Below are 27,275 nucleotides of genomic sequence, written 5' to 3' on the forward strand. Positions count from 1 at the left end.
TAAACATATCTGTCGTTGTTACTTAATCAACGGACACACTGCCTCACTACAATGCATGTTACCACACACGTTCTGCTTTAGATCAGAATACGCTACAATGCTCAAACCATTGCGTTCGTCGATTAAAGGGATTTCTTCACTCACTCGACGACTTTTGAGTTTCACACATAATGCCTTATTATATTAAGTTCCTGTCTTTAATTTTTTGCTTGATACTTATCGGGGAATGCCGAAAGCACAAAAGTCGGAAAAGGAGGTGGTCCGGGGCGGTAGAATCTCACAAGCATGGCGCGTAAGTACCTGGATCCTTACCCTTTTTGACAGTTCATCCAAATAGGAGAAAATGGGCGTGTTACATTCGCCACATGTTACTTTCTTCCCATCTCCCCATTATGGTCTTGTTTCATTTGCACGTTCACTCTTTAATTTGCAATTTAAAGCAACTGGGGGTCATCATGACATGACCCTCTTTCTTTGGTTAAATTCTGCACTTGTAGACGGACCCTTGCGTTCCGTTTGATTTTAATATTTATTCGATTCAATTTGTCACGTTCCAATCATTGATGGCTCGTGTCAGTAACGCAAAACCAGTTCTAGTCGTTGACATTGAGACTATGTAAATATTAGCCTAGGGGTGGACTGGACTCGATGGGGATTGCGCAACGGGTAAACCATGCCGGTGCGTAAAGATGATCCAGAGCCCAGTGCGCATTGATGGGAAGGATGTAATGGGTGGACCCTGTCTACGCAGAGATGTCATGAATCATCCCTATCTGCAAGTTTCATCATCCATACAATTAATTTGAACCTTGCATCATTATTCTGCATCATACTTCACGGTCTGTTGGGCTGTGCTCTGCTTCAGATGACCCATGATGTGTTCCGTCATTATTAATAATCTTATCTGTGAAATGAGAGGCGATCCACATGTGAGGCACAACGCTGTCAAATTCACTTGAAATACAGTAAGGGCAGAACATGTTAATGTAATCTGCAAGATTTAACAGTCCCATGGTGACAACGGATGAACTGGGTTCTCCAGCCGGTTCTCAGGCTCCCTTGCTGTATTACAAGTAGCCCACCAATGTCTGTTATTCTTGCATATTGAGTTATAACATGATACATTTTTGTCCATTACAAAGTATAGGATTACAATTCCGAATCGAACCCTAACATGAACCGTGCGTTTCACTATTAATTGGTCAAAATCACAATCACACCAAGCGTGCCTGCCGGTGCCTGGATACACTTTGCAAACGCTATCCTGGTAAAAGTGGTTGTGTGGTGGTTTAATTAGCCAGCCCCCACGCCTTCAATAATTGTCGTTGAACCTGGCATAGGCGCGTGTAAACGCGTAAATTAAGTCGTTTGGGGGTCTATTTGGAACAGAGTTTGCCCTGTCTTCACTGAGCTTTATATCCAAGGAACATAATAAATACAGAGTATGGGAACACACTTCAGCCCATGTTATCCTCAACTAACAAACATACCACAAATGGGTTAGATAAGACCACCTTGACAGCAAAGCATAGTAGGTTTCTCTTGATTATTTGAGGGCATGCACTACACACACACACAAACACTTATGTTGTAAAGTCTGTGTTCTTACTCCTTCTGTGCCTTTCATAATCTCACTGTTGTGGTTTGAGGGTCATTTTAAAGGTGGTTGTCTGCTTCTCTGTTAGGAGTAAATGGAAACTTTACACTGTTATCTGCCAACCTTTTCAGAAGTATTGATTGCTGTTTTCTTTTGTAGTCCACTGACTGGAAAAAAGATAGTTGATAACACCAAATCTCACAAGGTGAAGACAGACCACCTGCTGCGAGTTGATGACCATGATTTTACCATGAGACCAGCCTTTGCAGGTAAGGACATAGGTCTAAACTAATTGGCTGATGTTACTAAAGTAGACTTCAGTGCCCTCTAGAGCAGGTTTGGGCAACTGGCCCCCTCTTTTGTAGGATCAACCTTGCAAGTTGGGACTGGGGGGGCTCCAAAAGGCTAGGGCAGGCTCTGACTGCATGTGTGGTTAGAGATGTGGGTACGCAGACCCGCGAGCCACTCCGGCCCCTCATGGTGAGTTCAGATTTTTTTGTGACCCCCACCCATCCCAGCTCTAGAGGTATTAGGCCCGGAGAAGAGGCACTGATATCACTGTTCAAATCAGGGGTGCAAAACTGTTCCTCCAGGGCCACAGCAGTGTTTCCATGTTTGTTCTCCTTGGGCAATCAGATGTTTCTAATCTCTCTGAACAATCAATTAGTGGCATTAATGAATCAATTAACTGCCAGGATCAGCTAGCAAGGAATGTTCCTACTGGATAAAAACTGGTTGAATCAACATTGTTTCCACATAATTTCAACCACAAAACATCTACGTAATGATGTTGAATAAACGTGGGAAAGTGATTGGATGAGCAGAAAGTCATCAACAGGCCATTGTCTTTTTTTTCACTTTTTCAACTTTTAATATAAATCCAAAGACATGGTACATTTTTTTGTTGATTTCACATTGAAGTCACGTTAGTTGACATCTCAAAACAAATGTCAATCAAAATTAGACTTTGAACTGATGTGCCCAAAGCTGGAAGCTACCAGTATGGACATTGTTTTGCGAACAGTAATTAACAGTTTCAACATTTCTGCATGCGTGTCGCATTATTCAAGTGTGTTAACTTCTGTTCAGCAGGAGTGGGGAGAAGCTCGGACTCCAAGTGCAGGCTAGCAATGAATAAGTGAGACACATTTGACAGAAGTACCGAAAGTAACAAAAATTCTAGTACTGAACCATTTTTCATGTTCTGGTATCGAAAAAGTACAGAAGTTTCAGTTTACCACCAGTTTAGTTCTGAAGGATGTCAAACAAAGAAAATGACATCAATGTTCATTAGTAGTCTTTTCATATCAATAACAGGACCCCAGTGTCTGGTCTGGAGCGTGAAGTCAGTCACAAGCTCTGCTGGGTGACTACTGCGTAGCAACCTAGCTGTGCCAAAAGCCCTGGTTTGCCCTAGAAAGCCTATTTAAATTGCAATAGCCAGAATGGCCAAACCAAAAGAATGTAGTCGCCTGTTTTGGGCTTGAAAATTGGTTCATTATGATCAAGTTCGATCCCCACAAGTTTTCTATGAATCGAGATATTTAATTAAATAGTGACCCATTCTAAATACTACATTTATCCTCACACCGGACCACGTGCTGACACAGACCAATCACGGGCCGGCAGGCTACGAGGAGACTCTGGTTGAGTCTTTCAGGCAGGATGAAAATGGCTATATTGAATATGATCCGATGCTAGCTACAGCCATTTTCACCGCAGATAGAACAGTAGGTTAGTTAAAAAAATGTATTGCTTTGACCATGATCTTTAGCGATTTTTTTGGGTGCCATTCAGCCCCATTCAGCAATATGGCGAGCTTCAAATTCAAATATTTCCGGGTCCTACATAATAAAAAAAAAATCTATCTGTGAGTGGGACACAGCCTTGTGTCCTGGAAGAGAGCGCTTTGGGAGATTCTAAAAGTCCGTCTCATACAAACATTTTGAAAAGCTGACTCGTGTAAGCATTGTGACGTCTGTAAAAACGCTATTCATTTGGGTGGGTGATGTGTAGTGGTAGCTGTGTTTTCTTCCCTAGCTTCAAAAGGAAGCGGTTGTACAGTGTTGCTAATGAAAGCCTCTTACACTACTGCTTCCCACTCGTTGGAGGAATGTTATCTGACTGTGTGACGCTGTGACATGCCAGCAGGGGGTTTCTCTCCACACTGGGGTGGAGAAATCCCACTGTGAAGGAGCAACTGCATTGTCCCATTGCTCATAATAAACAGCTTTGTGTGACATTGTTATCACAAAGAACAGGCATTTTCACAGAGAGAAAAGTTAATTGTTTGGTTAGAATTAGGACTGTGCAAATGTAGTTTCTGTGGATGTTTTTTCAGAGACAATGAGTGTGTGAGATTTTACATTATGCATACAGTGCTCTGCAGGTGGGAAGGCCTTTATGGGGATAAGCCTTCAAATATCCCCAGCATAAAGGTTAGAGCTGTTCCCATGTGTTTCAGGTTAAGACTGTAGGGAAGCACCCTGCTGCTCAATAACCATTTAAACTTTTATAAATAGCAGACAAAAGAAGATTAACTTTTATATCCATGCAAGTTGTCTGCATAAAATCACCAGGAATATTCAATTTTGCAGATCATTGGAAGTTTCTGGATGGTTTCTGGTTTAGAATCCACCATCTAAACAATGTTAGGATATTGAGACAAAGATTTTTCTGTTGTAGTGAATCTCATATTTGTCATACAGTACATCAAGTTCCACTTAGCTGTTTTCACCTATAAACGGAATTATTGAAATAATAATAATAATCTGCCACCGGGTATAAAACCCACCTGAGAAGTATATAGACCTTTCATGGCTTAATCACATTTGCATTATGGTTTTTGCATCCCCCCCATTTCATTCCTATGATTTCGAAGAACATCCGCCAAAGCCATCCCATCAATCGGATTTCTTTCAGGAGTGAGCAGCAGTGTCTAATGCATGGCTTAGGTTAGTGATCTGGCCAGTGATAACCAATAGTAGATTTAGAGTTGCTAATCCATGCAAAGGGGAGCACTCCAGTGTTATTAGGTGAAATAGATATGGGCTATTTGTCATTCAGCATACTGTATATGTCTCTTCTAGACATTATATGACCGCCACATGCAACACTTGAATTTATATCTATTTAAATCAGACATCTAATCCAGTGGAGGCTGCTGAGGGGGGAACAGCTCATAATAATATCTGGAACTGAGAAAATGGAATGGCATCAAACACCTGGAAGCCATGTATAATGCACTTGATACCATTCCACAAATTCCGCTCCAGTCCTTACCACAAGGACGCTCTCCCCAAATAAGGTGCCATCAACCTCCTGTGATCTGATCTGTGATACTTGTAGCTTGAAATACAGTGCCTTCGGAAAGTATTCTGACCCCTTGACTTTTTCCACATTTTGTTAAGTTAGAGCTTTATATAAAAATGTATTAAATATATAGATTGCAAAACAATCTACACACAATACCCCATAATGACAAAGCGAAAATAGTTGATTTTTATTTTTTGCAAATGTATTACAAATAAAAAACAGGTACTTTATTTACTTAAGTATTCAGACCCTTTGCTATGAGACTCTAAATTGGGCTCAGGTGTATCCTGTTTCCTTTGATCATCCTTGACATGTTTCTACAACTTGGAGTCCACCTGTGGTAAATTAAATTGACATGATTTGGAAAGGCACACACCTGTCTATATAAGGTCCCACAGTTGGCAATGCATGTCAGAGCAAAAACCAAGCCATGAGGTCAAAGGAAATCAAATCAAATTGTATTTGTCACATGCGCCGAATACAACAGGTGTAGTAGATCTTACCATGAAATGCTTACTTACAAGCCCTTAACCAACAATGCAGTTTTAAGAAAATACAACAAAAAAGTAAGACATAAGAATAACAAATAATTAAACAGCAGCAGTAAATAACAATAGCGGGGCTATATACAGGGGGTACCAGTACAGAGTCAATGTCAGGGGGCACCGGTATTGAGGCAATATGTACATGTAGGTAGAGTTATTGTCCGTAGAGCTCCGAGACGGGATTGTGTCGAGGCGCAGATCTGGCGAAGGGTACCAAAAAATTTCTGCAGCATTGAAGGTCCCCATCATTCTTAAATGGAAGAAGTTTGGAACCACCAAGATTCTTTCTAGAGCAGGCTGAGCAATCAGGGGAGAAAGGCCTTGGTCAGGAGGTGACCAAGAACCCGATGATCACTCTGACAGAGCTCCAGAGTTTAGTAAAATGCACATGACAGCCCGCTTGGAGTTTGCCAAAAGGCACCTAAAGGACTCAGACCATGAGAAACAAGATTCTATGGTCTGATGTAACCAAGATTGAACTATTTGGCCTGAATGCCAAGCGTCACGTCTGGAGTAAACGTGGCCCATCCCTACGGTGAAGCATGGTGGTGTCAGAATCATGCTTTGGGGATTTCTTTCAGCGGCAGGGACTGGGAGACTAGTCAGGATGGGGGAAAAGATTAATAGAGTAAAGTACAGAGAGATTCTTGATGAAAGCCTGCTCCAGAGCGTTCGGGACCTCAGACTGGGGGCGCAGGTTCACCTTCCAACAGGAAAATGAGCCTAAGCACACAGCCAAGACAACATAGGAGTGGCTTCGGGAAAAGTCTCATTTTTTTCTCACCTTTATTTAACCAGGTAGGCCAGTTGAGAACAAGTTCTCATTTACAGCTGCGACCTGGCCAAGATAAAGCAAAGCAGTGCGACAAAAACAACAACACAGAGTTACACATAAACAAACGTACAGTCAATAACTGTTATGAGAATTATGTTCTCAATGTTCATAAACCCAATTCAATTGACTACTCAGCCTGAAACCCAGAATTTGTAAAAAACTGGTTGAAATAAATCAGACGGAGGCCCAACTACGATAGTCAGAAAGTTCATTTACGAGAGCGCTGGTTAGTTGTACAAAACCAGTCATTTTATACTGGCTCCTTACGCACATACTCTTGCACACAAACAGAATTCATACGCACATACATTTGCACACAAACAGTAGGTATGCGCACACTGCCCTGCTACCCATCCGACAAAGATTAGGGACCGTGAGAATCACTCCCTGTCCTTTCCCAAATCTCTCAGTGGCCCCCAGCCAAGGTCGGCACCGAATTCTGCTCAGACAGTCTGTTTTTAAGACACGATAAAGACATAAACATTAGCTATATTGTTTTACCCTAATTCTGACTAGAACTACACATTTATTGATTATAATTTTATATATTCTAATCAATTCCATGCAATTATATGGTTTCAGGGTGGAATATTCTAATCATTCAATTAACAGATAAATCCCATTAACAATCCACCCTTAATGACTAAATAATACACACTGATACATCAATTGTATACAAGAATAATCCCGACCAATACATTGCTTATCATATCCTGCCATATGTTACACAACCTATTGCAAGCCCCACGGTTTCTCCCCTCTCTGGGTGGGGAGACCTCCTTCCCTGTTATCAGATTCACAGTGGTCATAAGTTGTCTGCCACAGTTCCTTGTCTGCTATGATTCAAACACATTTCCATATGTTATACAGTGACAGGGTGGAATAGTGTTAATTATTGCCTAAACATTAATTACAAAAACGTACACATCTATTTTTATTAATATTATCAATGTCACTCAAAATCAACCTCACAAAACCAATATATGTATTTTCATTCCTATCCATCAATGACTGTTATAGGCCTACATTAGGTATCCTAACACTTCCTGTTAGGATTTTTATTACAATCTTCATTAAAAAAACAGTCTTAAAGATCAAAAATAGTCTCATCCAACATTGGCTCCTAGTAGTTAAAAGAAATGGAGTCATCTACTAGGCCTGGAGGCCTGTATTCGTCACCCCACTGTCCGGAGCTCGGAATCGGTCCATACCTCACCATCTGTTGCGTTATTGACCTCACCAGACCTCTTATACGCGGAATCAAACAACATCCACACAGAACCAAAACACTCATACAAGTTGCCCACAACACAGTGATTATGACATTTTTCCATTTCCCAAACACACTATCAAACCAATTTGTTAGAGCATTATCCACCCCGGAGTTCTCTGCTAATTTGTGAGCTAATGTGGTTAAACCAGCCAGGGCCTTGGTCACTGATCCTTCTGGAGCTGTGTTATTAAAAAATAAACGTACAGCAATTAACCCCAATCATTCTACATACCTCGCCCTTTTCTGCCAATTAACATATCGAGAGTCAGTCTATTTTACCAGGTCATGAGGGAGGTGGCGGATAATTGGTCAGAGAACCCCTTTACTGCATCCCCAGTATCATTCACAAATCCCTGTTGATTATAATAGATGTCATTAATCCAATCCACATTTTTATTTATTGTTAACCACCAAAAGAACGTAGTGGTAAAGTCTTCACCTATTTGATTCATAGCTTTGTATTAATCCAGACAAAGCTACTCAAAGCTGGTCAAAACTCCTCCTGTGCTACTTTGGCCTCCTATAACTGGCCTCTGATGACTAACACGAACTGGGTGGACCAATAACCCTGGGGCGCAAGTGCTTAACACTCTTTCTGGTAGTTTCTGTCGTATGCGTCCTTTGCTGGTACGAGCCCTCCCTACATCAGTTATAGGTTCTGTGAGGTTAAGAATTGTCTCCTGTACTTCCAAACCTAAGTCAGTCACATTAACGATTACCTTTCAGCCATTAAAATCATCTTAAGTTCTCGGTGCCATTCTTGTGTCTATAACCCTGGTACTCATCAGGAGTTAAAGTGTACTGAGGTGGGTTGGCCGAGAACTTCAATCTGGCCAACCCAATCCCTGTAAAGTTGTTTTCTTTCCTGGGGAATTGTTTAATGTTTACCTTAAATCTTGATCTTCTTTGACTCCTTATTCTGTAAGTCACTCATCAGTGTATTATATAGTTTATCTTTTACTTCTTATCCAGGACAACTTAGTCATATAAATAGTAACGGCAGGTGGTGGATCTGGATGTATCAGACCAGTTACCAAGACTATGATGCAGCTCAGAGCCCCTACTCTTCCCAAAAACCGCCAACCCTTTGCTGCCTTTAGTCGGTCTGCTTGGTACCACCCCATACTCACACTTCTAGGATCACCCACAGTGATGAATGATCGGGATAGGGAATCTTCGTTTAAGGAGGTAACCCCCGGACCCTGTTGGTACTCGGTTCTTCTCCTAACTCTGTGTGTGATCAGCAGTGCTTATATGGGTACATACCTTCTGGCAGTGGGTAACGTGGACCCAAGTGACTCTCTCAGCGGTTCTAACGGAAAAGGCAGTGGTTTAACAGAACCTGGAATGGGCCTTCCCAACGCAGCTGCTTCTAGTCTATTCTCCTTAGGGATGGATTCACCCTTGCACTATTGGTTAGAGCCTGTAAGTAAGCATTTCACTTTAAGGTTGTACACCTGTTGTATTCGGAGCACATGACAAGTAAACTTTGATTTGATTTAATATTGAAGTGATAGATGTGCAGATGATGATGTGCAAGTAGAGATACTGGGGTGCAAAAGAGCAAGAGAGTAAGTAATAATATGGGGATGAGGTAGTTGGGTGTGCTATTTACAGATTGGCTGTGTACAGGTACAGTGTTCGGTAAGCTGCTCTGACAGCTTATGCTTAAAGTTAGAGAGGGAGATATAAGACTCCAGATTCAGTGATTTTTGCAATTCGTTCCAGTCATTGGCAGCAGAGAACTGGAAGGAAAGGCGGCCAAAGGAAGTATTGGCTTTGGGGATGACCAGTGCAATATACTTGCTGGAGCGCGTGCTATGGGTGCGTGTTGCTATGGTGACCAGTGAGCTGAGATAATGCGGGAATTTACCTAGCAAAGACTTTCTATGGCCTGGAGCCAGTGGGTTTGGTGACGGATATGGAGTAGAGGGCTAGCCAACGAGAGCATACAGGTCGCAGTGGTGTGTAGTATATGGAGCTTTGGTGACAAAATGGATGGCACTGTGATAGACTACATCCAGTTTGCTGAGTAGAGTGTTTGGGGCTATTTTGTAAATGACATCGCCGAAGTCAAGGACTGGTAGGATCGTCAGTTTTACAAGGGTATGTTTTTTAACAAAAAATGGTACCCACTTTTTATCCCCAATTTCGTGGTATCCAATTGTTAGTAGTTACTGCCTTGTCTCATCACTACAACTCCCGTACGGACTCCGGAGAGGTGAAGGTCGAGAGCCATGTGTCTTCCGAAACACAAACCAAACAAGCCGCACTGCATTTTAACACAGCGCGCATCCAACCCGGAAGCCAGCTGCACCAATGTGTCAGAGGAAACACCGTACACCTAGCGACCTGGTCAGCGTGCACTGCGCTCGGCTCGCCACAGGAGTCGCTAGTGTGCGATGAGACAAGGATATCCCTTCCGGCCAAACCCTTCCTACCCCGGACAATGCTAGGCCAATTGTGCGCCGCCCCATGGGTCTCCCGGTTGTGGCCAGCTGCGTCAGAGCTGAGTCTCAGTCTCTGGTGGCACAGCTAGCACTGCAGTGCCTTAGACCGCTGCGCCACCCGGGAGGCTGCGAGGGTATGTTTGGCAGCATGAGTGAAGGAGGCTTTGTTGCGAAATAGGAAGTCGATTCTAGATTTAATTTTGGATTGGAGATGCTTAATTTGCGTCTGGAAGGATAGTTTACAGTCTAACCAGACACCTAGGTATTAGTAGTTGTCCACATATTCTAGGTCAGAACCGTCCAGAGTAGTGATGCTAGTCGGGCGGGAGGGTGCGGGCAGCAATCGGTTGAAGAGCATGCACTTAGTTTTACTAGCATTTAAGAGCAGTTGGAGGCCACGGAAGGAGTGTTGTATGGTGTTGAAGCTTGTTTGGAGGTTTGTTAGCACAGTGTCCAAAGAAGGGCCAGATGTATATAGAATGGTGTATACATCTGAATGTCCTTCAGTGGCCCAGCCAGAGCCCGGACTTAAACCTGATCAAACACCTCTGGAGAGACCTGAAAATAGCTGTGCAGCGACGCTCCCCATCCAACCTGACAGCTCGAGAGGATCTGCAGAGAAGAATTGGAGAAACTCCCCAAATACATATGTGCCAAGCTTGTAGCGTCATACCCAAGAAGACATGAAACTGTAATCGCTGCCAAAGGTGCTTCAAGAAGTATTGCATGAAGGGTCTGAATGCTTACGTAAATGTGATATTTCCAGTGTCGATTTTAGCATGTAAATCTTGGTGAGGGGAAAAAAATAAAATAAAGTAGGATGCACGCCAGCAAAGCCACTACACAACACAACATTAAACAATACATGAATTGCACTATAACGGTGACAAACGTTGCCCACAAACTGTTAGGGTCTACATAAAGCTGTCCCAACAGCAGTCCCAACATCTTATCACTGCTACACCTGGCTATCAGCGGAACCTTGTCTGGCGTCTAGCAGCGAAACAGTTCATTCAGCCTCATTTACTGCCTTTTAAAAGAACATAGCTGATATGGTTGACTTGCTTAAACAAATGCTGTTTCTAATGACAATCGATATGTGCAAACTATGGCATAAGGGCACGACAAGCTGTTTAGAGGCAATCTGTAATTTCGATTAAGACATTAATGAGCGACCTAGGATGGACGTAGTCAGTATAGCTATTTGTTTAGAACTTTTTTATGTACAGCGATAGAATTAATAACATGGGCTGTCCTTACAGTGTTCTCCCTGTACACCAAGTCAGAACCGTAGGATAAATAAACAGGGCATATAAGCAAGCAATGAAAGCTCTTACAAAAGTTGATGATTACATTTCTCTAAAATAGGTTATAGGCTACATGTGCACCACCAGGTCAGAACAGTAGGCGAAATTAAGAGGGCTAAATAGACCAAATTATTAGGGTGAGGCACATGGGCTACTAACAGCTTACTACACAACATACACTTAGTATTACTTTCTTAGCTACAGTATACATATCTTCCTGGCATATTCCATAATTTATGCAGCAACATACAATACATTTTTGGACTCACCTTGATGTGCTCTGCTCACTTGAACAGGAAGGTGGCACAGTGGTCCTTTGTGGGCAAATTTTGCCAGCAGTCTGGCATTCTCTGGCTTTATGGTGCTTCAAGACAACTGGGAACTCTGGAAAAAAACAAGATCGAATCATGATGACGTCATTGATCTTCAAGTCGTAGCTCTAGAAAGAGGCCCGAGTTCCCGACTTACAATTCCTATTTAGATGACCGTTCTGGAATTCCTAGTTGTATTGAACTCACTGAAGTCAAGTTAACAGTTGTTTTGAGCATGGCACACATCTTGCTTCATTGACAGCATGGCCAATGTTGAATGTTTATCATTTTAAACTTGGAAAAGAGACAATCCCAGATTTGGGAACACACAGCCACTCCACTGAATAGCAGGCTAGTGATTGCTTTGCAGTGCTTGCAGTTAGCCACTGTCACTGATTCCTTCCAAACCACTCATTGTTGAATTTGCGATTTCCAGTTTGTTGTGTAATGTTCATGTCCAATGGCCGATGAGCACCGATACGTTTTATCTACATTTTCTCTTTATTATTTCTCTTCATATGACAAGGAATAAAAAGGATTTGCCAGTAGATTGTCGACTTGATTCATGATGATGACTGCCAGCTAAGATTTTGGAAGGATGATGTTGACAGTCCAATCAGTCCAATCAAAGCTACTGTAGATACAACGTGATTTGACATAATTTTATCTGTTGCCAATGACCTTGAGCCATGGATGGGAAACTTCTAATGTAACTCTATGGCAGCACCCAATGGGCTTGAATTTTCAAGGTCGACCCTTACTGTCCCGACGAGTGACAGAACACTAAGCTAATCATGGCGCAACTAGAGAACATTACCAACACCTACGCTCAGTATTTTCCGCTAGCTGCCCCACCACCACAGAAAGCAAGAAAGCACTGACCGAGGCTGAAACACCTGCATTTTGGAGCTGCCTTCATCAAGAAAGAAAAAAAGAGACAATGTGTGTATGCAGCTTTATTAACTTAGTGATTTGATTTATTTTTACATTGTTTGCAAACTGATATGTGATACTTATTAATGCCAAAATAACATGCAAAACAGGTAAGCTCAAAACAGGTCAGCTCAAAACAGGTCAGCTCAACACAGGTCAGCTCAAAACAGGTCAGCTCAAAACAGGTGGGTATGACGGGTCGCCACTGGATATTTCAGGAGTTTTTTAAATACATTTTCTAAAATTTCTAAAAACCTGTTTTTGCTTTGTCATTATGGGGTATTGTGTGAAGATTGTAGAATAATTTAATCAATTTTAGAATAAGGCTGTAACATAACAAAATGTGGAAAAGGTCAAGGGGTCTGAATACTTTCCGAATGCACTGTACATAGAATTCACACTGATATAGGACCAGGCCGACTGTAAACTGCATTATGGCTGAGCATGGACATGCCAAATGTTGTCAATAAGCAAGATTAAATTCACTAAAAAGAGAGCAAATAATTTAAATCAAATTCTAAAACGAAAGGGAGAATGTCCACTCACAGTTGTACTGCTCCCAAATAGGCCTATGTTTTATGAACATAATCGGAACCATTTTACAGATCAGATCGCATTCACACATCTCCAGAAGTTGCATTGCAAGCGCGCCACGGACATTGTCACCATAAAACATTCTAATACGTTTGGTTGTAATACAATTCTACGAAAAACAAGCAAGTGTTTTCTTTATGTCCAAAACGGGACCTTAATGGCTAAAATAATGTGGGCCTGCCTACAATGCACAGATAAAAAGGGAATGTCAGCTCACTGTTTTACTCCTCTTAAACTTAATATTTTAATAAAGCTTTGGTGATTAAGATTTATATCCAAGCGGTCTCAAGAGCCAAACCCTTTATCGACAGTCTTGACTACTTTGCAATTGCATTGGGCATGACAAAAAGCCTTCATTGAGAGGAGGCTATGCTTGGTTTTTAATCAAATAAAAAAAAATGGTAAAAAACTTTGTTTTTTTAGGTTTCTAAATACGAAGTATACAGGCACCAAAAAGCATGTTAGTCTACTCTTGTTTCATCTACATACAGTGCCTTGCGAAAGTATTCGGGCCCCTTGAACTTTGCGACCTTTTGCCACATTTCAGGCTTCAAACATAAAGATATAAAACTGTAATTTTTTGTGAAGAATCAACAACAAGTGGGACACAATCATGAAGTGGAACGACATTTATTGGATATTTCAAACTTTTTTAACAAATCAAAAACTGAAAACTTGGGCGTGCAAAATTATTCAGCCCCTTTACTTTCAGTGCAGCAAACTCTCTCCAGAAGTTCAGTGAGGATCTCTGAATGATCCAATGTTGACCTAAATGACTAATGATGATAAATACAATCCACCTGTGTGTAATCAAGTCTCCGTATAAATGCACCTGCACTGTGATAGTCTCAGAGGTCCACTTCATGATTGTGTCCCACTTGTTGTTGATTCTTCACAAAAAAAATACAGTTTTATATCTTTATGTTTGAAGCCTGAAATGTGGCAAAAGGTCGCAAAGTTCAAGGGGGCCGAATACTTTCGCAAGGCACTGTAAGTGCAGTGTGCATCATGGGTGGATAGGCTGCGTTTCCGCTGTCAAACCATAACCATTACCGCTAAATCCAGATTTTTGTTGGTCTTAAATATCCCTATTAGCACTGCCTGAAATTAGCACTTTGGATCATGTTTTAAAGGACACACCTCAAATATTTCCACCCCACCCATCTGAGCGCAAGCAAGTTGATATTAGACTGGTAAATTGCAGAATCTGACGTTAGGCCTGGAAAATGACAGTGCAGCAGTTTTTACATGACAAAATTGCAAACCAGCATGCTATTTTAATTAGAATTTTAGACCCCGTTAGGGGGCCCCATTAGCCCATAGAAAACACATTGAATGACACATTCACACATGGAAAAACAGTCAAAAAACAAATACCCATTTTGTTTGGCAAAAAAAATACTTCCATATACAGTACCAGTCAAAAGTTTGGACACACCTACTCATTCAAGGGTTTTTCTTTATTGTTACTATTTTCTACATTGTAGAATAATAGTGAATACATCAAAACTATGTAATAACATATATGGAACCATGTAGTAACCAGAAAAGTGTTAAACAAATCAAAATATATTTTATATTTGTCGCGTCTATTCCTGCTCCCCCTCTCTGGCATTCGACATTGCCGGTTTACTAAATCACCGGTCCTGGAAACCATCATTACGTGCACCTGCTCCTCATGATGACACACAGCTGGACTCCCATTTCCTTACTCATTACCTCCGTATATCTAGCACTCACTTAGGTTTATTCCCCAGGCAGTATTGATGTTATTTCAGGTCTGTACGCTACTATTGTTTCTTGTATTGTTCCATGTTTATCGTATTATTAAACTCACCACTTGAACTTGCTTCCTGACTCCCAGCGTCTACTTTACAGAATACAGCCTCAACAAATGGAAGCAGCATTCACAAGTGATAGGCTAATATTGTCACTCATCAGACTACTCTTGATTTCATCTTGTCTTTACATATACTAAATAATATATGTGGGACATTTGTTTTGATTTAGAATGGACCATTGTCATGCAGCAGTCTCGAAACAGGGGCAGCGGAATAAAATACAGTTCATCTATACACTTAAATATCGAATGGAGGACACTTTTCCCGTGGCTAATTTTCATGCCAGCCAGGTAGGCTATACTCTTGCTGTATAGAGAAGCAATGTGCTTAATATTAGGAAAAATAAATCTAGTAGTCCTAGCCTATAGAAAGCTGATGGGATCCTCCTCTTTTTAATAGAGGCCATCACTCTGTTTAATTGAGCAATATCGTAGCCTGTTGCGCAACATGAGCTCATGGGCTCTCATGAAGTGTTTGATTAGATTTTCGATTACATTTGCATTGATGTCAGAGTGATTAGAGGAACAATAGAGTGCCAGGCAGTTAGCAAGTTTGGTAGGCTACAAATGACCATGAGCAGCATCGGCGCTTGGAGAAGCCTAATTACCGTGACTAAACAGTCACTTGGAATTTGACTGCCCTAATGACTTGTGACCGCCATTGTGGCAGTAATACGGTCACCGTAACAGCCATAGGTGTAAGTAAATATTAGGAAAGTCTTCCCAATGTTTGGTATACTCAGCGTATACTTCCATTTTTTTTTTTAACTTGGTCCCGGACTACCTTCAGACGAGTTTTGTGAGGCCTGTGGGCATCCTAGAGCAAAACAACCAATATGCACGTGTTCGTGGGAGTCTCACCTTCCGATAGTGTTTAGCCCAAACAGTTTGGACGCTACAGACGTTTTTGTGAGAAGACTGATTTTCAGGATGTCTCCTGGTCTGACAAACACTGCTGTAGCACTGCCACCTTCCACCACAGATGCAGAAGGCCGACATCAGCGGATGCAGTGGATTGAGATCTCTAGTTTAAATGGACAGATTTTTATGGGGATTTTTTTATTATGCTCTAGGCCTAGGGGACTTACAGATTTTGTGATCTTTCCTGATCTGCTGGTATTTTACAGCAACATTACATAATTGAGTACGTTTACATGCACAGTAATAATTCAATATTAAACTGATTATGGCAGTAGGCAGATTATGCAATAGTCATGTAAACACCTTACTCTGCTTATCTTAATCGGCGTGAGGTCAAAATCGAAGTAAGAATACAACGTTTAAACACCTGGTTTCCTGAAATATCATTTAAATTATTAGGACACGTAAACACCATAACCTTTCATTCTACCAGTGTATTTGATCTGCGCATTTGCTAGCACCAGCCGAGTGAGCCTCCCTCTTCAGCTCGATTGAAGTGAGTTCAGAAGAACTGAATGTATGCATCCTAGAAGTAGTTTTCATATACAAACTTTATATGTCCCAACTCAGAATCAAATATGCTTCCCAAAAATAACATGGTCGGTGTGGTAGAGCGTTTATTTTGATTGGTGATTTTCCGCATTTATCAGAGTGCCATCAGGTAACCTGATCTCAGATGTGTCCATGTAAACAGGATTATTAAGGAATTCATTCTTCTTGTAAAGCATGTAAACGTTTTAATCAAACTATTAAATTAATCTGACAGTCCACAACAATAATCGCATTACTGTGTGCATGTAACCATACTCATTGTTCTGTACAGAGATCCGGATAGCTAGCGGTTGTCTTGACTCGTGTGTATGAGAAAACTGACTAAATTATGCTGATCAACCTGTTTGTTATTTTATTTTATCTGTATTTAACTAGGCAAGTCAGTTAAGAACAAATTCTTATTTTCAAAGACGGCCTAGGAACAGCCATGAGGTGTTGTGTATGTGTTCATTTTTTTTGTAGTAGTATTTTCGTAATTTCAGTGTTATCTTGAAGTCTTTGTAGCAGTCAGCTGAATTGCTTCCTCTGTCATCTTGACTTCCACAACAGAGACACTCTTGATGACTGAATTCATCAGCACAGGCCATAGTGTCTGGAGTTGTGTCCCCCATTGACAACTGTTTACCAGATCATAGTAACTAGGATCATAGTCTAGGGTTGCAAAATTCTGGTAACTTTCCCAAAATGTCCAGGTTATCTGGATCCCTGATTATTCACTCCTGATTCTGGGAATCTTCCAAACGGGATTCATAGAAAACCAGGGAATTCTGGGAAAGTTACTGAAATTTTGCAACCCTACTTACGTCCCACTCTATGAAGAGACTGAAGAGAACAATATAAGTCAGTCACACAGGGCTTTGCTGTGATCTCATCAGAATATCTTATACGTGAGCTTTAACAAACAACTATTTTCTAGGGGAACAGGAAAACTGATACGGAGTCAACTTGAGGTTAAACACACAGTGAAAAGGTCAAACACATAGTTCTCCATTCTCTGGACGGGAGCCTATAATGACCCATAATGATTGTTCTCAGGAGTGGTCTTCTAAGAAGAGCACACCTCCCACAGCCACAGCCTCCACACCTCCCACAGCCACAGCCTCCACACCTCCCACAGCCACAGCCTCCACACCTCCCACAGCCTCCACACCTCCCACAGCCACAGCCTCCACACCTCCCACAGCCACAGCCTCCACACCTCCCACAGCCACAGCCTCCACACCTCCCACAGCCACAGCCTCCACACCTCCCACAGCCTCCACACCTCCCACAGCCATAGCCTCCACACCTCCCACAGCCACAGCCTCCACACCTCCCACAGCCACAGCCTCCACACCTCCCACAGCCACAGCCTCCACACCTCCCACAGCCACAGCCTCCACACCTCCCACAGCCACAGCCTCCACACCTCCCACAGCCACAGCCTCCACACCTCCCACAGCCACAGCCTCCACACCTCCCACAGCCTCCACACCTCCCACAGCCACAGCCTCCACACCTCCCACAGCCACAGCCTCCACACCTCCCACAGCCACAGCCTCCACACCTCCCACAGCCACAGCCTCCACACCTCCCACAGCCTCCACACCTCCCACAGCCACAGCCTCCACACCTCCCACAGCCACAGCCTCCACACCTCCCACAGCCACAGCCTCCACACCTCCCACAGCCACAGCCTCCACACCTCCCACAGCCACAGCCTCCACACCTCCCACAGCCACAGCCTCCACACCTCCCACAGCCACAGCCTCCACACCTCCCACAGCCACAGCCTCCACACCTCCCACAGCCACAGCCTCCACACCTCCCACAGCCACAGCCTCCACACCTCCCACAGCCACAGCCTCCACACCTCCCACAGCCACAGCCTCCACACCTCCCACAGCCACAGCCTCCACACCTCCCACAGCCACAGCCTCCACACCTCCCACAGCCACAGCCTCCACACCTCCCACAGCCTCCACACCTCCCACAGCCACAGCCTCCACACCTCCCACAGCCACAGCCTCCACACCTCCCACAGCCACAGCCTTCACACCTCCCACAGCCACAGCCTCCACACCTCCCACAGCCACAGCCTCCACACCTCCCACAGCCTCCACACCTCCCACAGCCACAGCCTCCACACCTCCCACAGCCACAGCCTCCACACCTCCCACAGCCACAGCCTCCACAGCTCCCTCAGCCACAGCCTCCACACCTCCCACAGCCACAGCCTCCACACCTCCCACAGCCTCCACATCTCCCACAGCCACAGCCTCCACACCTCCCACAGCCACAGCCTCCACATCTCCCTCAGCCACAGCCTCCACACCTGCCACAGCCTCCACACCTCCCACAGCCTCCACCTCCCACAGCCACAGCCTCCACACCTCCCTCAGCCACAGCCTCCACACCTCCCTCAGCCACAGCCTCCACACCTCCCTCAGCCACAGCCTCCAAATCTCCGTCAGCCTCCAAATCTCTGTCAGCCACAGACTCCACACCTCCCTTAGCCTCCACATCTCCCTCAGCCTCCACATCTTCATCATCCACAGCCTCAACATCTCCCTCAGCCACAGCCTCCACATCTCCCTCAGCCTCCACATCTTCATCATCCACAGCCTCAACATCTCCTTCAGCCACAGCTTCCACATCTCCCTCAGCCATAGCCTCCACACCTCCCTCAGCCACAGCCTCCACATCTCCCTCAGCCATAGCCTCCACACCTCCCTCAGCCACAGCTTCCACATCTCCCTCAGCCATAGCCTCCACACCTCCCTCATCCACAGCCTCCACATCTCCCTCAGCCACAGCTTCCACATCTCCCTCAGCCACAGCCTACACACCTCCCTCAGCCATAGCCTCCACACCTCCCTCAGCCACAGCCTCCACATCTCCCTCAGCCACAGCCTCAACACAACCACAGCCTCCACACCTCCCACAGCCTCCACATCTCCCACAGCCTCTACATCATAACCATGCCCTCCTGTGGCTCCAGATGGAGGGAGCCAATGTAATCACTATGAATTAAAGATATGTTTCTTAAATAACCAACCCAATCCCCCGCTAGTTCCGTCTAATCCAGGGGAAGAGGCCGCGGGAGTTCAGGCTGTTCACCCAGCAGTTGGCAGGTGTGGCGAGCAGCATCATCCACACATGTCCTGGGAGGGGAGGTGGTCCCGGGGGAGCTACTGCCTGGGAAGCTGGTGCCTGGGTCTCTGGGTCTCTGCCCAGTTAAGGATCTGATAGATGGCATATGGTGTGAGTGAGGAATGACAGGGCACCCAGCTGGCACAGGGCGATGAATTAATATCCTCTCTTCCAGGTAACAGGCTAGGGGAGGCTGAGTGACAAGAGGCTTTAGTTACTAGCGATTACATAAGAGGCTGGCACTACGGCAGCGCAGGCAGATTAGACAATGGCAGGCGATCAGGACACTACCAAAATGCAAAACAAACATACAGTTGAAGTCGGAAATTTACATACACCTTAGCCAAATACATTTAAACTCAGTTTTTCACAATTCCTGACATTTAATCCTAGTAGAAATTCCATGCCTTAGGCCAGTTAGGATCACCACTATTTTAAGAATGTGAAATGTCAGAATAATTGTAGAGAGAATGATTTATTTCAGCTTTTATTTCTTTCATCACATTCCTAGTGGGTCAGAAGTTTACATACACTCAATTAGTATTTGGTAGCATTTGCCTTTAAATTGTTTAACTTGGGTCAAACGTTTTGGGTAAACTTCCATCAGATTCACACAATAAGTTGGTTGAATTTTGACCCATTCCTCCTGCTGGTGTAACTGAGTCAGGTTTGTAGGCCTCCTTGCTCGCACATGCTTTTTCAGTTCTGTCCACAAATTTTCTATGGGATTGAGGTCAGAGCTTTGTGATGGCCACTCCAATACCTTGACTTTGTTGTCCTTAAGCCGTTTGCCACAACTTTGGAAGTATGCTTGGGGTCATTGTCCATTTGGAAGACCCATTTGTGACAAAGCTTTAACTTTAACTGATGTCTTGAGATGTTGAGATGTTGCTGCCACCCCCTGTGCTTCATGGTTGGGATGGTGTTCTTCGGCTTGCAAGCCCTCCCCCTTTTTCCTCCAAACATAACAATGGTCATTATGGCCAAACAGATCTATTTTTGTTTCATCAGACCAGAGGACATTTCTCCAAAAAGTATGATCTTTGTCCCCATGTGCAGTTGCAAACCATAGTCTGGCTTTTTTATGGCGGATTTGGAGCAGTGGCTTCTTCCTTGCTGAGCAGCCTTTCAGGTTTTGTCGATATAGGACTTGTTTTACTGTGGATATAGATACTTTTGTACCTGTTTCCTTCAGCATCTTCACAAGGTCCTTTGCTGCTGCTCTGGGGTTGATTTGCACTTTTCGCCACAAAGTACGTTCATCTCTGGGAGACAGAACGCATCTCCTTCCAGAGCGGTATGACGGCTGCGTCGTCCCATGCTGTTTATACTTGCGTACTATTGTACAAATGACCGTGGTACCTTCAGGTGTTTGTAAATTGCTCCCAAGGATGAACCAGACTTGTGCAGGTCTACTGAGGTCTTGGCTGATTTCTTTTGATTTCCCATGATGTCAAGCAAAGAGGCACAGAGTTTGAAGGTAGGCCTTGAAATACATCCACAGGTACACCTCCAATTGACTCAAATTATGTCAATTAGCCTATCAGAAGCTTCTAAAGCCATGACATAATTTTCTGGAATTTTACAAGCTGTTTCAAGGCACAGTCAACTTAACGTATGTAAACTTCTGACCGACTGGAATTGTGATACAGTGAGTTAAGTGAAATAATCTGTCTGTAAACAATTGTTGGAAAAATTACTTGTGTCATGCACAAAGTCAATGTCCTAACCGACTTGCCAAAACTATAGTTTGTTAACAAGAAATTTGTGGAGTGGTTGAGAAACGAGTTTTAACCTCTTTGTGCTTGACGTGCCGCTAGCACCCACCTAGACAACATCCAGTGAAATTGCAGAGCGTGAAATTCAAAATACAAAAATCGTAACATTAAACATTAATGAAAATACAAGTGTTATACATAATTTAAATATCTTAATATCTTAACTTCTTGTTAATCCAGCCGCTTTGTCAGATTTCAAAAAGGCTTTACGGCGAAAGCATAACGTGATTATCTGAGGACAGCGCCCCGCGTACAAAAGCATTAAAACCTTTTCCAAACCAGCAGAGGCGTCACAAAAGTCAGAAATAGCCATAAAATAAATCACTTACCTTTGAAGATATTCTTATGTTTGCAATCCCAAGGGTCCCAGCTACATATCAAATGATCGTTTTGTTCGATAAAGTCTTTCTTTATATCCCAAAAAAGTCTGTTTAGTTGGCATGCTTGATTCAGTAATACACCTGTTCCCCTCATTCAAAATGCATACAAAGGAATCCCAAAAGTTACCAATAAACTTTGTCCAAACAAGCCAAACAACATTTCTAATCAATCCTCAGATACCCTAATATGTAAATAAACAATAAAATGTAAGATGGAGAATATTGTGTTCAATACCTGAGATAAATAATTAAGTGTGTGCCCTCATCCACGCACGCCAGCAGACGACAGTCAAAATGAGAGCCACCTTGAAAATGAGAGCCTGAAACCTAAAGACTGTTGACATCTAGTGGAAGCCATAGGAACTTCAATCTGGGAGTATTTCCTTTGATTTTCCCATAGACAGGCATTTCAATGGGTGGTCAGCTCCCCCCAAAAATTCTGGATGGATTCTCCTCGAGTTTTCACCTGCCATATCAGTTCGGTTATATTCACAGACATTATTTGAACAGTTTTAGAAGCTTCAGAGTGTTATCTATCCAATACTACCAATTATATGCATATCCTAGCTTCTGGGCCTGAGTAACAGGCAGTTTACTTTGGGCACCTCAGTCATCTGCCCCCTATCCTTAAGAAGTTTCCAACCTAAGTGTATGTAAACTTCCGACTTCAACTGTATGTATTATGCGTTACTTGTGCTTCTTATGTGAACCTTTAACATGGGTTAGATGAAACTGTGTGCTATATAATTGCATAGAGAACTGATTTATAGGATCTATGTGCTGTTTAAATAAATATTACTTTATTTGGAGAAATTCTCAAATCAAATGTTATTTGTCACATGTGCTGAACAACAGGTGTAGGTAGACCTTATCGTGAAATGCTTACGAGCTCTTAACCAACAATGCAGAGTTTAAAAAATAAATAAATAAATGTGCTAAATAAACTAAAGAAAAAATAGTAACACAATACAAACAACAATAACAAGGCTATATACAAGGGGTACCAGTAACGAGTCAATGTGCAGGGGTACAGGTCAGTCCAGGTAATTGAGGTAATATGTACATGTAGGTAGTGGTAACGTGACTATGCATAGATAATAAACAGAGAGTAGCAGCAGCGTATGTGAAGAGTGTGAAGGAATGTGAAAGTGTGTGTGTGTGTTGCGTCAATATGCATGTGTGTGTTTGTTTTGTGTGTGTGTTGGAGTGTCAATGTAGTATGTGTGAGTGTGTGGTTAGAGTCTAGTGAGTGTACATCGAACCTGTGCAAGAGAATAGGAAATAGGAATAGATAAGAATAAAATTAGGGGGTCAATGTAAATAACCTTTCAATGGCTTGGGAGTAGAAGCTGTTAAGGAGCCTTTTGGTTCCAGACTTGGCGCTCCAGTACCGCTTATCGTGTGGTAGCAGACAAAACAGTCTATGACTTGGGTGGCTGGAGTCTTTGACAATTTCTAGGGCCTTCCTCTGACACCCGCTGGTATAGAGGTTCTGGATGTCAGGGAGCTCGGCCCCAGTGATATATTGGGCCGTACGCAATACACCTTGCGGTCAGATAGATGCTGAGCAGTTACCATACCAAGCGGTGATGCAACCAGTTAGGATGCTCTCGATGGTGCAGCTGTATAGAGGGCAATATGGTGTTGAACACTGAGATGTAGTCGATGAACAGCACTCTCACGTTGGTATTTGGCGTTCTTGGGCACAGGGACTATGGTGGTCTTCTTGAAACATGTAGGTATTAGAGACTGGGTCAGGGAGAGGTTGAACATGTCAGTGAAGACACTTTCCAGCTGGTCAGCGCATGCTCCGAGTACACGTCCTGATAATCCATCTGGCACTGCAGCCTTGTGAATGTTACCCTATTTAAAGGTCTTACTCACATTGACTACAAAGAATGTGATCACACAGTTGTCCGAAATAGCTGGTGTTCTCATGCATGGCTCAGTGTTGCTTCCCTCAAAGCGAGCATAGAAGACATTTAGCTCCCCTAGTCAACTCATGTCACTGGGCAGCTCGAAGCTGGGTTTCCCTTTGTCATCCGTGATAGTTTGCAAGCCATGCCATATCCGATGAGCGTCAGAGCCGGTGTGGCAGGACTCAGTCTTAGTTCTGTATTGACGTGTTTTCTGTTTGATGGTTCGTCGTAGGGCGTAGCGGGATTTCGACATAGCGTGTCCGGATTAGTGTCCCGCTCCTTGAAGCGGAAGCTCTAGCCTTTTGCTCAGTGCGGCTGTTGCCTGTAATCCATGGATTCTGTTTGGAATATGTACGTACAGTCACTGTGGTCATTTATTATTGAAGCCGGTGGTATACTCCTCAATGGCATCGGATGAATCCCGGAACATGTTCCAGTCTGTGCTAGCAAAACAGTCCTGTAGCTTAGCATCCACTTCATCGGACCACTTCCGTATTGAGCGCATCACTGGTACTTTTTTGCTTGTAAGCAGGAATCAGGAGGATAGAGTTATGGTCAGATTTGCCAAATGGAGGGTGAGGGAGAGCTTTGTACGCGTCTCTGTGTATGGAGTAAAAGTGATCTATTTTTACCCCCCCCCCCCCAGTTTTCCTGCATTAAAGTCCCAGGCCACTAGGAGCGTTGCCTCTGGATGAGCACTTTTTTGTTTGCTTATGGCCCTATACAGCTTGTTAAGTGCAGTCTTAAATCCGCCATCGGTTTGTGGTGGTAAATAGACAGCTACACTCTTAGAAAACAAATTGCCATCTGGAACCTTAAAGGTTATTTGGCTGTCCCCATAGAAAAACCCTTTGAAGAACACTTTTGGTTCCAGGTAGAACCATTTTGGGTTCCAGGTAGAACCATTTCCACAGTTGGTTCTAAATGGAACCCCGAAGGGTTCTACCTGGAACCAAAATGCGTTTTCCCTGAAACCAAAAAGGTTTATCCTTGGGCACAGCCAAATAACCCTTTTGTAAACCCTTTTTCTAATACTGTACGAAGAATATATAGTTGAAAACTCTCCTGGTAAATAGTGTGATCTACAGCTTACAGGTGCTCTAACTCAGGTGAGCAAAACCTTTAGACTTCCTTAATATTAGAGATCGCACACCAGCTGTTGTTGACAAAGAAACACACCCCACCCCCGATCTTACCGGAGGCTGATGTTCAGTCTTGCCGATGCACGGAAAACGGAGCTTACTGTATATTATCCATGTCCTTATTCAGCCACGACTCGTGAAACATGGGATATTACTGTTGTTAATGTCCTGTTAATAGGAGTCTCGAACAGAGCACATCAAGTTTATTCTCCAGTCATTGCAAGTTCGCCAGTAGAACTGAGGGGGTAAATGCGGATTATCCACTCGTCAACACAGTCTCGCCAGGCATCCGACTCGCCAACCTCTGTAGCGGCAGCTCCTCTTCTTACGAATAACGGGGATTTGGGCCTAGTCTGGGAAGGGTAGTATGTCCTTTGCGTCCTACTCATTAAAGAAAAAATCCTTGTCCAGATCGAGATGAGTAATCATTGTTCTGATGTCCAGAAGAGCTTTTCGGTCTTAGGAAACGATGGCAGTAACATTATGTACAAAAAAGTTCAAAACAACGCAACAAAAACACACAAAATAGCACAATTGGTCAGGAGTGCTGAAAACGGCGGCCATCCCCTCTGGCATCATTTTGAGTCCATATACTCGCAAAACCACAAACCTAACACAAATCTATCACTCATGACTCATCCCCTGCAATCAAATGAATATTTGAAAATATGAGTGTGTGGGTTTGCCCTCAAACGGTTTTTGATATTAGCTGTAGATTATCTGTAGCTGTAATATCATGTAGTAATAATTGGAGTCTTGCTGGGATTGTGGTGCTGATCAAAGGAAAAGGATACCAGCGATAACGAGGAAGAAGTACTGTATGTAGAAGATATGGAAATCCCATGAGCTCCAAGTTAAGACCTAAACTCAGACAAAGGCTTTTTTTTCTACACTAATACAATGCAGTAAAAAAGTTTCCACATTTTGTGGTCTGAAATGTTGACACTTTTAATGTATTTACATTCTTCTACTGATCTACACAACTTACTTCCCAGGGTTACAATTGAAAGTGTGAACATGTCAGACTCTAACACAACAAAATGTGAAAACTGTGCAGGGGTTCACATGCACTTTCACTGCATACCATACACTGAGTGTACAAACATTAAGAACACCTGCTCTTTTCATGACATAGATTGGCGAGGTGAATCCAGGTGAAAGCTATAATCCCTCGCTTGTTAAATCCACTTCAATCAGTGTAGATGAAGAGGAGGAGACAGGTTAAAGAAGGATTTTTAAGACTTGAGACAATTGAGACATGGATTGTGTATGTGTACCATTCAGAGGGTGAATGGGCAAGACAAAATACTTAAGTGCCTATGAACAGGGTATGGTAGTAGGTGCCAGGCGCACCGGTTGGTGTCAAGAACTGCAATGCTGCTGGGTTTTTCACGCTCAACAATTTCCTGTGTGTTTCAAGAATGGTCTACCATCCAAAGGGCATCGAGCCAACTTGACACAACTGTGGGAGGCATTGGAGTCAACATGGATCATCAGCCCTGTATAATGCTTTCAATACCTTGTAGAGTCCATGTCCTGACAAATTGTGTCTGTTCTGAGGTCAAAGGGGGGAGGGGTGCAACTCCATATTAGGAAGGGGTTCCTAATGTTTGGTATACTCAAGTGTATATCAAGAGAAAGTTGCATTTTTATGTTTGACATCTGATGTCTCTGTGATACGCTTTCACACTAACTCACCTTAAACCATTTATGTCAACTTGAGTTTTCACCTGAAACCTTATCTGCTGAATATGAGGACACTGATTATCAGGAATGTAATCAGAACAACAATAATCTCACTGTTGTTTGGCAGGTCCTGCTGTCCCCGTGGGAGTGGATGTTCAGGTGGAGAGTCTGGACAGTATATCAGAAGTGGACATGGTAAGTGAATCGATAAACAAACATTGAACATTTTAACATTTCAATGAAGTCAATGTTAACAACTTATCACAGGTCAGTGGAACATTTGAAGTGGTCATTGTGATAATGTTTAAATTAATCAACTATTGGATGCAATGGGTAGAGATGCTAGCCACTCCTACAACAAATTGAACCCCTGAAAATGAATGGGTCATTCACAATCTGCCAACAGGTGTTTTGCAGCTGATACGCTATAATCCTCTATGTTTGTCATTCATTAATCTCTTATTCACAGACTGATAATGAAAATGGATAGAAGCACAGTGCTAGAAATGATGTTTTATGTTCAAACGAAAGACCATGCGCATGCTCCACCACAGTAATATAATTAAATGGAACTTATTTTCTAAGCTGCAAATTGGAGTCCAAACAGCAGTCCTGATGTTCTGTAAGCCTCTGTGTGGGAGGATAACCAAGGATTACATTTCATTCAGATCTCAGTATTTGTATATAATTGTTTGAAAATAGACAGGGCAAATTATTGCTTTCAAACAATGACTTTCCTTAATGATATAATGTAAGAATGATGGA

The 27,275-nt window shown here is 43.1% G+C and overlaps 1 protein-coding gene across 1 annotated transcript in view; it reads left to right on the forward strand.

The window, feature by feature from the left end:
- The first annotated feature begins 52 nt into the window (after nucleotides 1-52).
- LOC135506071 (gamma-aminobutyric acid receptor subunit rho-2-like) overlaps nucleotides 53-27,275 on the forward strand; it is a 33,419-nt gene continuing 6,196 nt past the window's right edge. Inside the window, exons 1-3 of the mRNA XM_064925460.1 lie at nucleotides 53-292; nucleotides 1,757-1,866; nucleotides 26,638-26,705. Of these exons, the coding sequence (XP_064781532.1) occupies nucleotides 171-292; nucleotides 1,757-1,866; nucleotides 26,638-26,705 (300 nt within the window). The 5' untranslated portion in view covers nucleotides 53-170. The remainder of the gene's footprint in view (nucleotides 293-1,756; nucleotides 1,867-26,637; nucleotides 26,706-27,275) is intronic.

The sequence above is a fragment of the Oncorhynchus masou genome, chromosome 19 (assembly GCF_036934945.1).
Source record: "Oncorhynchus masou masou isolate Uvic2021 chromosome 19, UVic_Omas_1.1, whole genome shotgun sequence".
In the NCBI taxonomy this organism is placed as follows: Eukaryota; Metazoa; Chordata; class Actinopteri; order Salmoniformes; family Salmonidae; genus Oncorhynchus; species Oncorhynchus masou.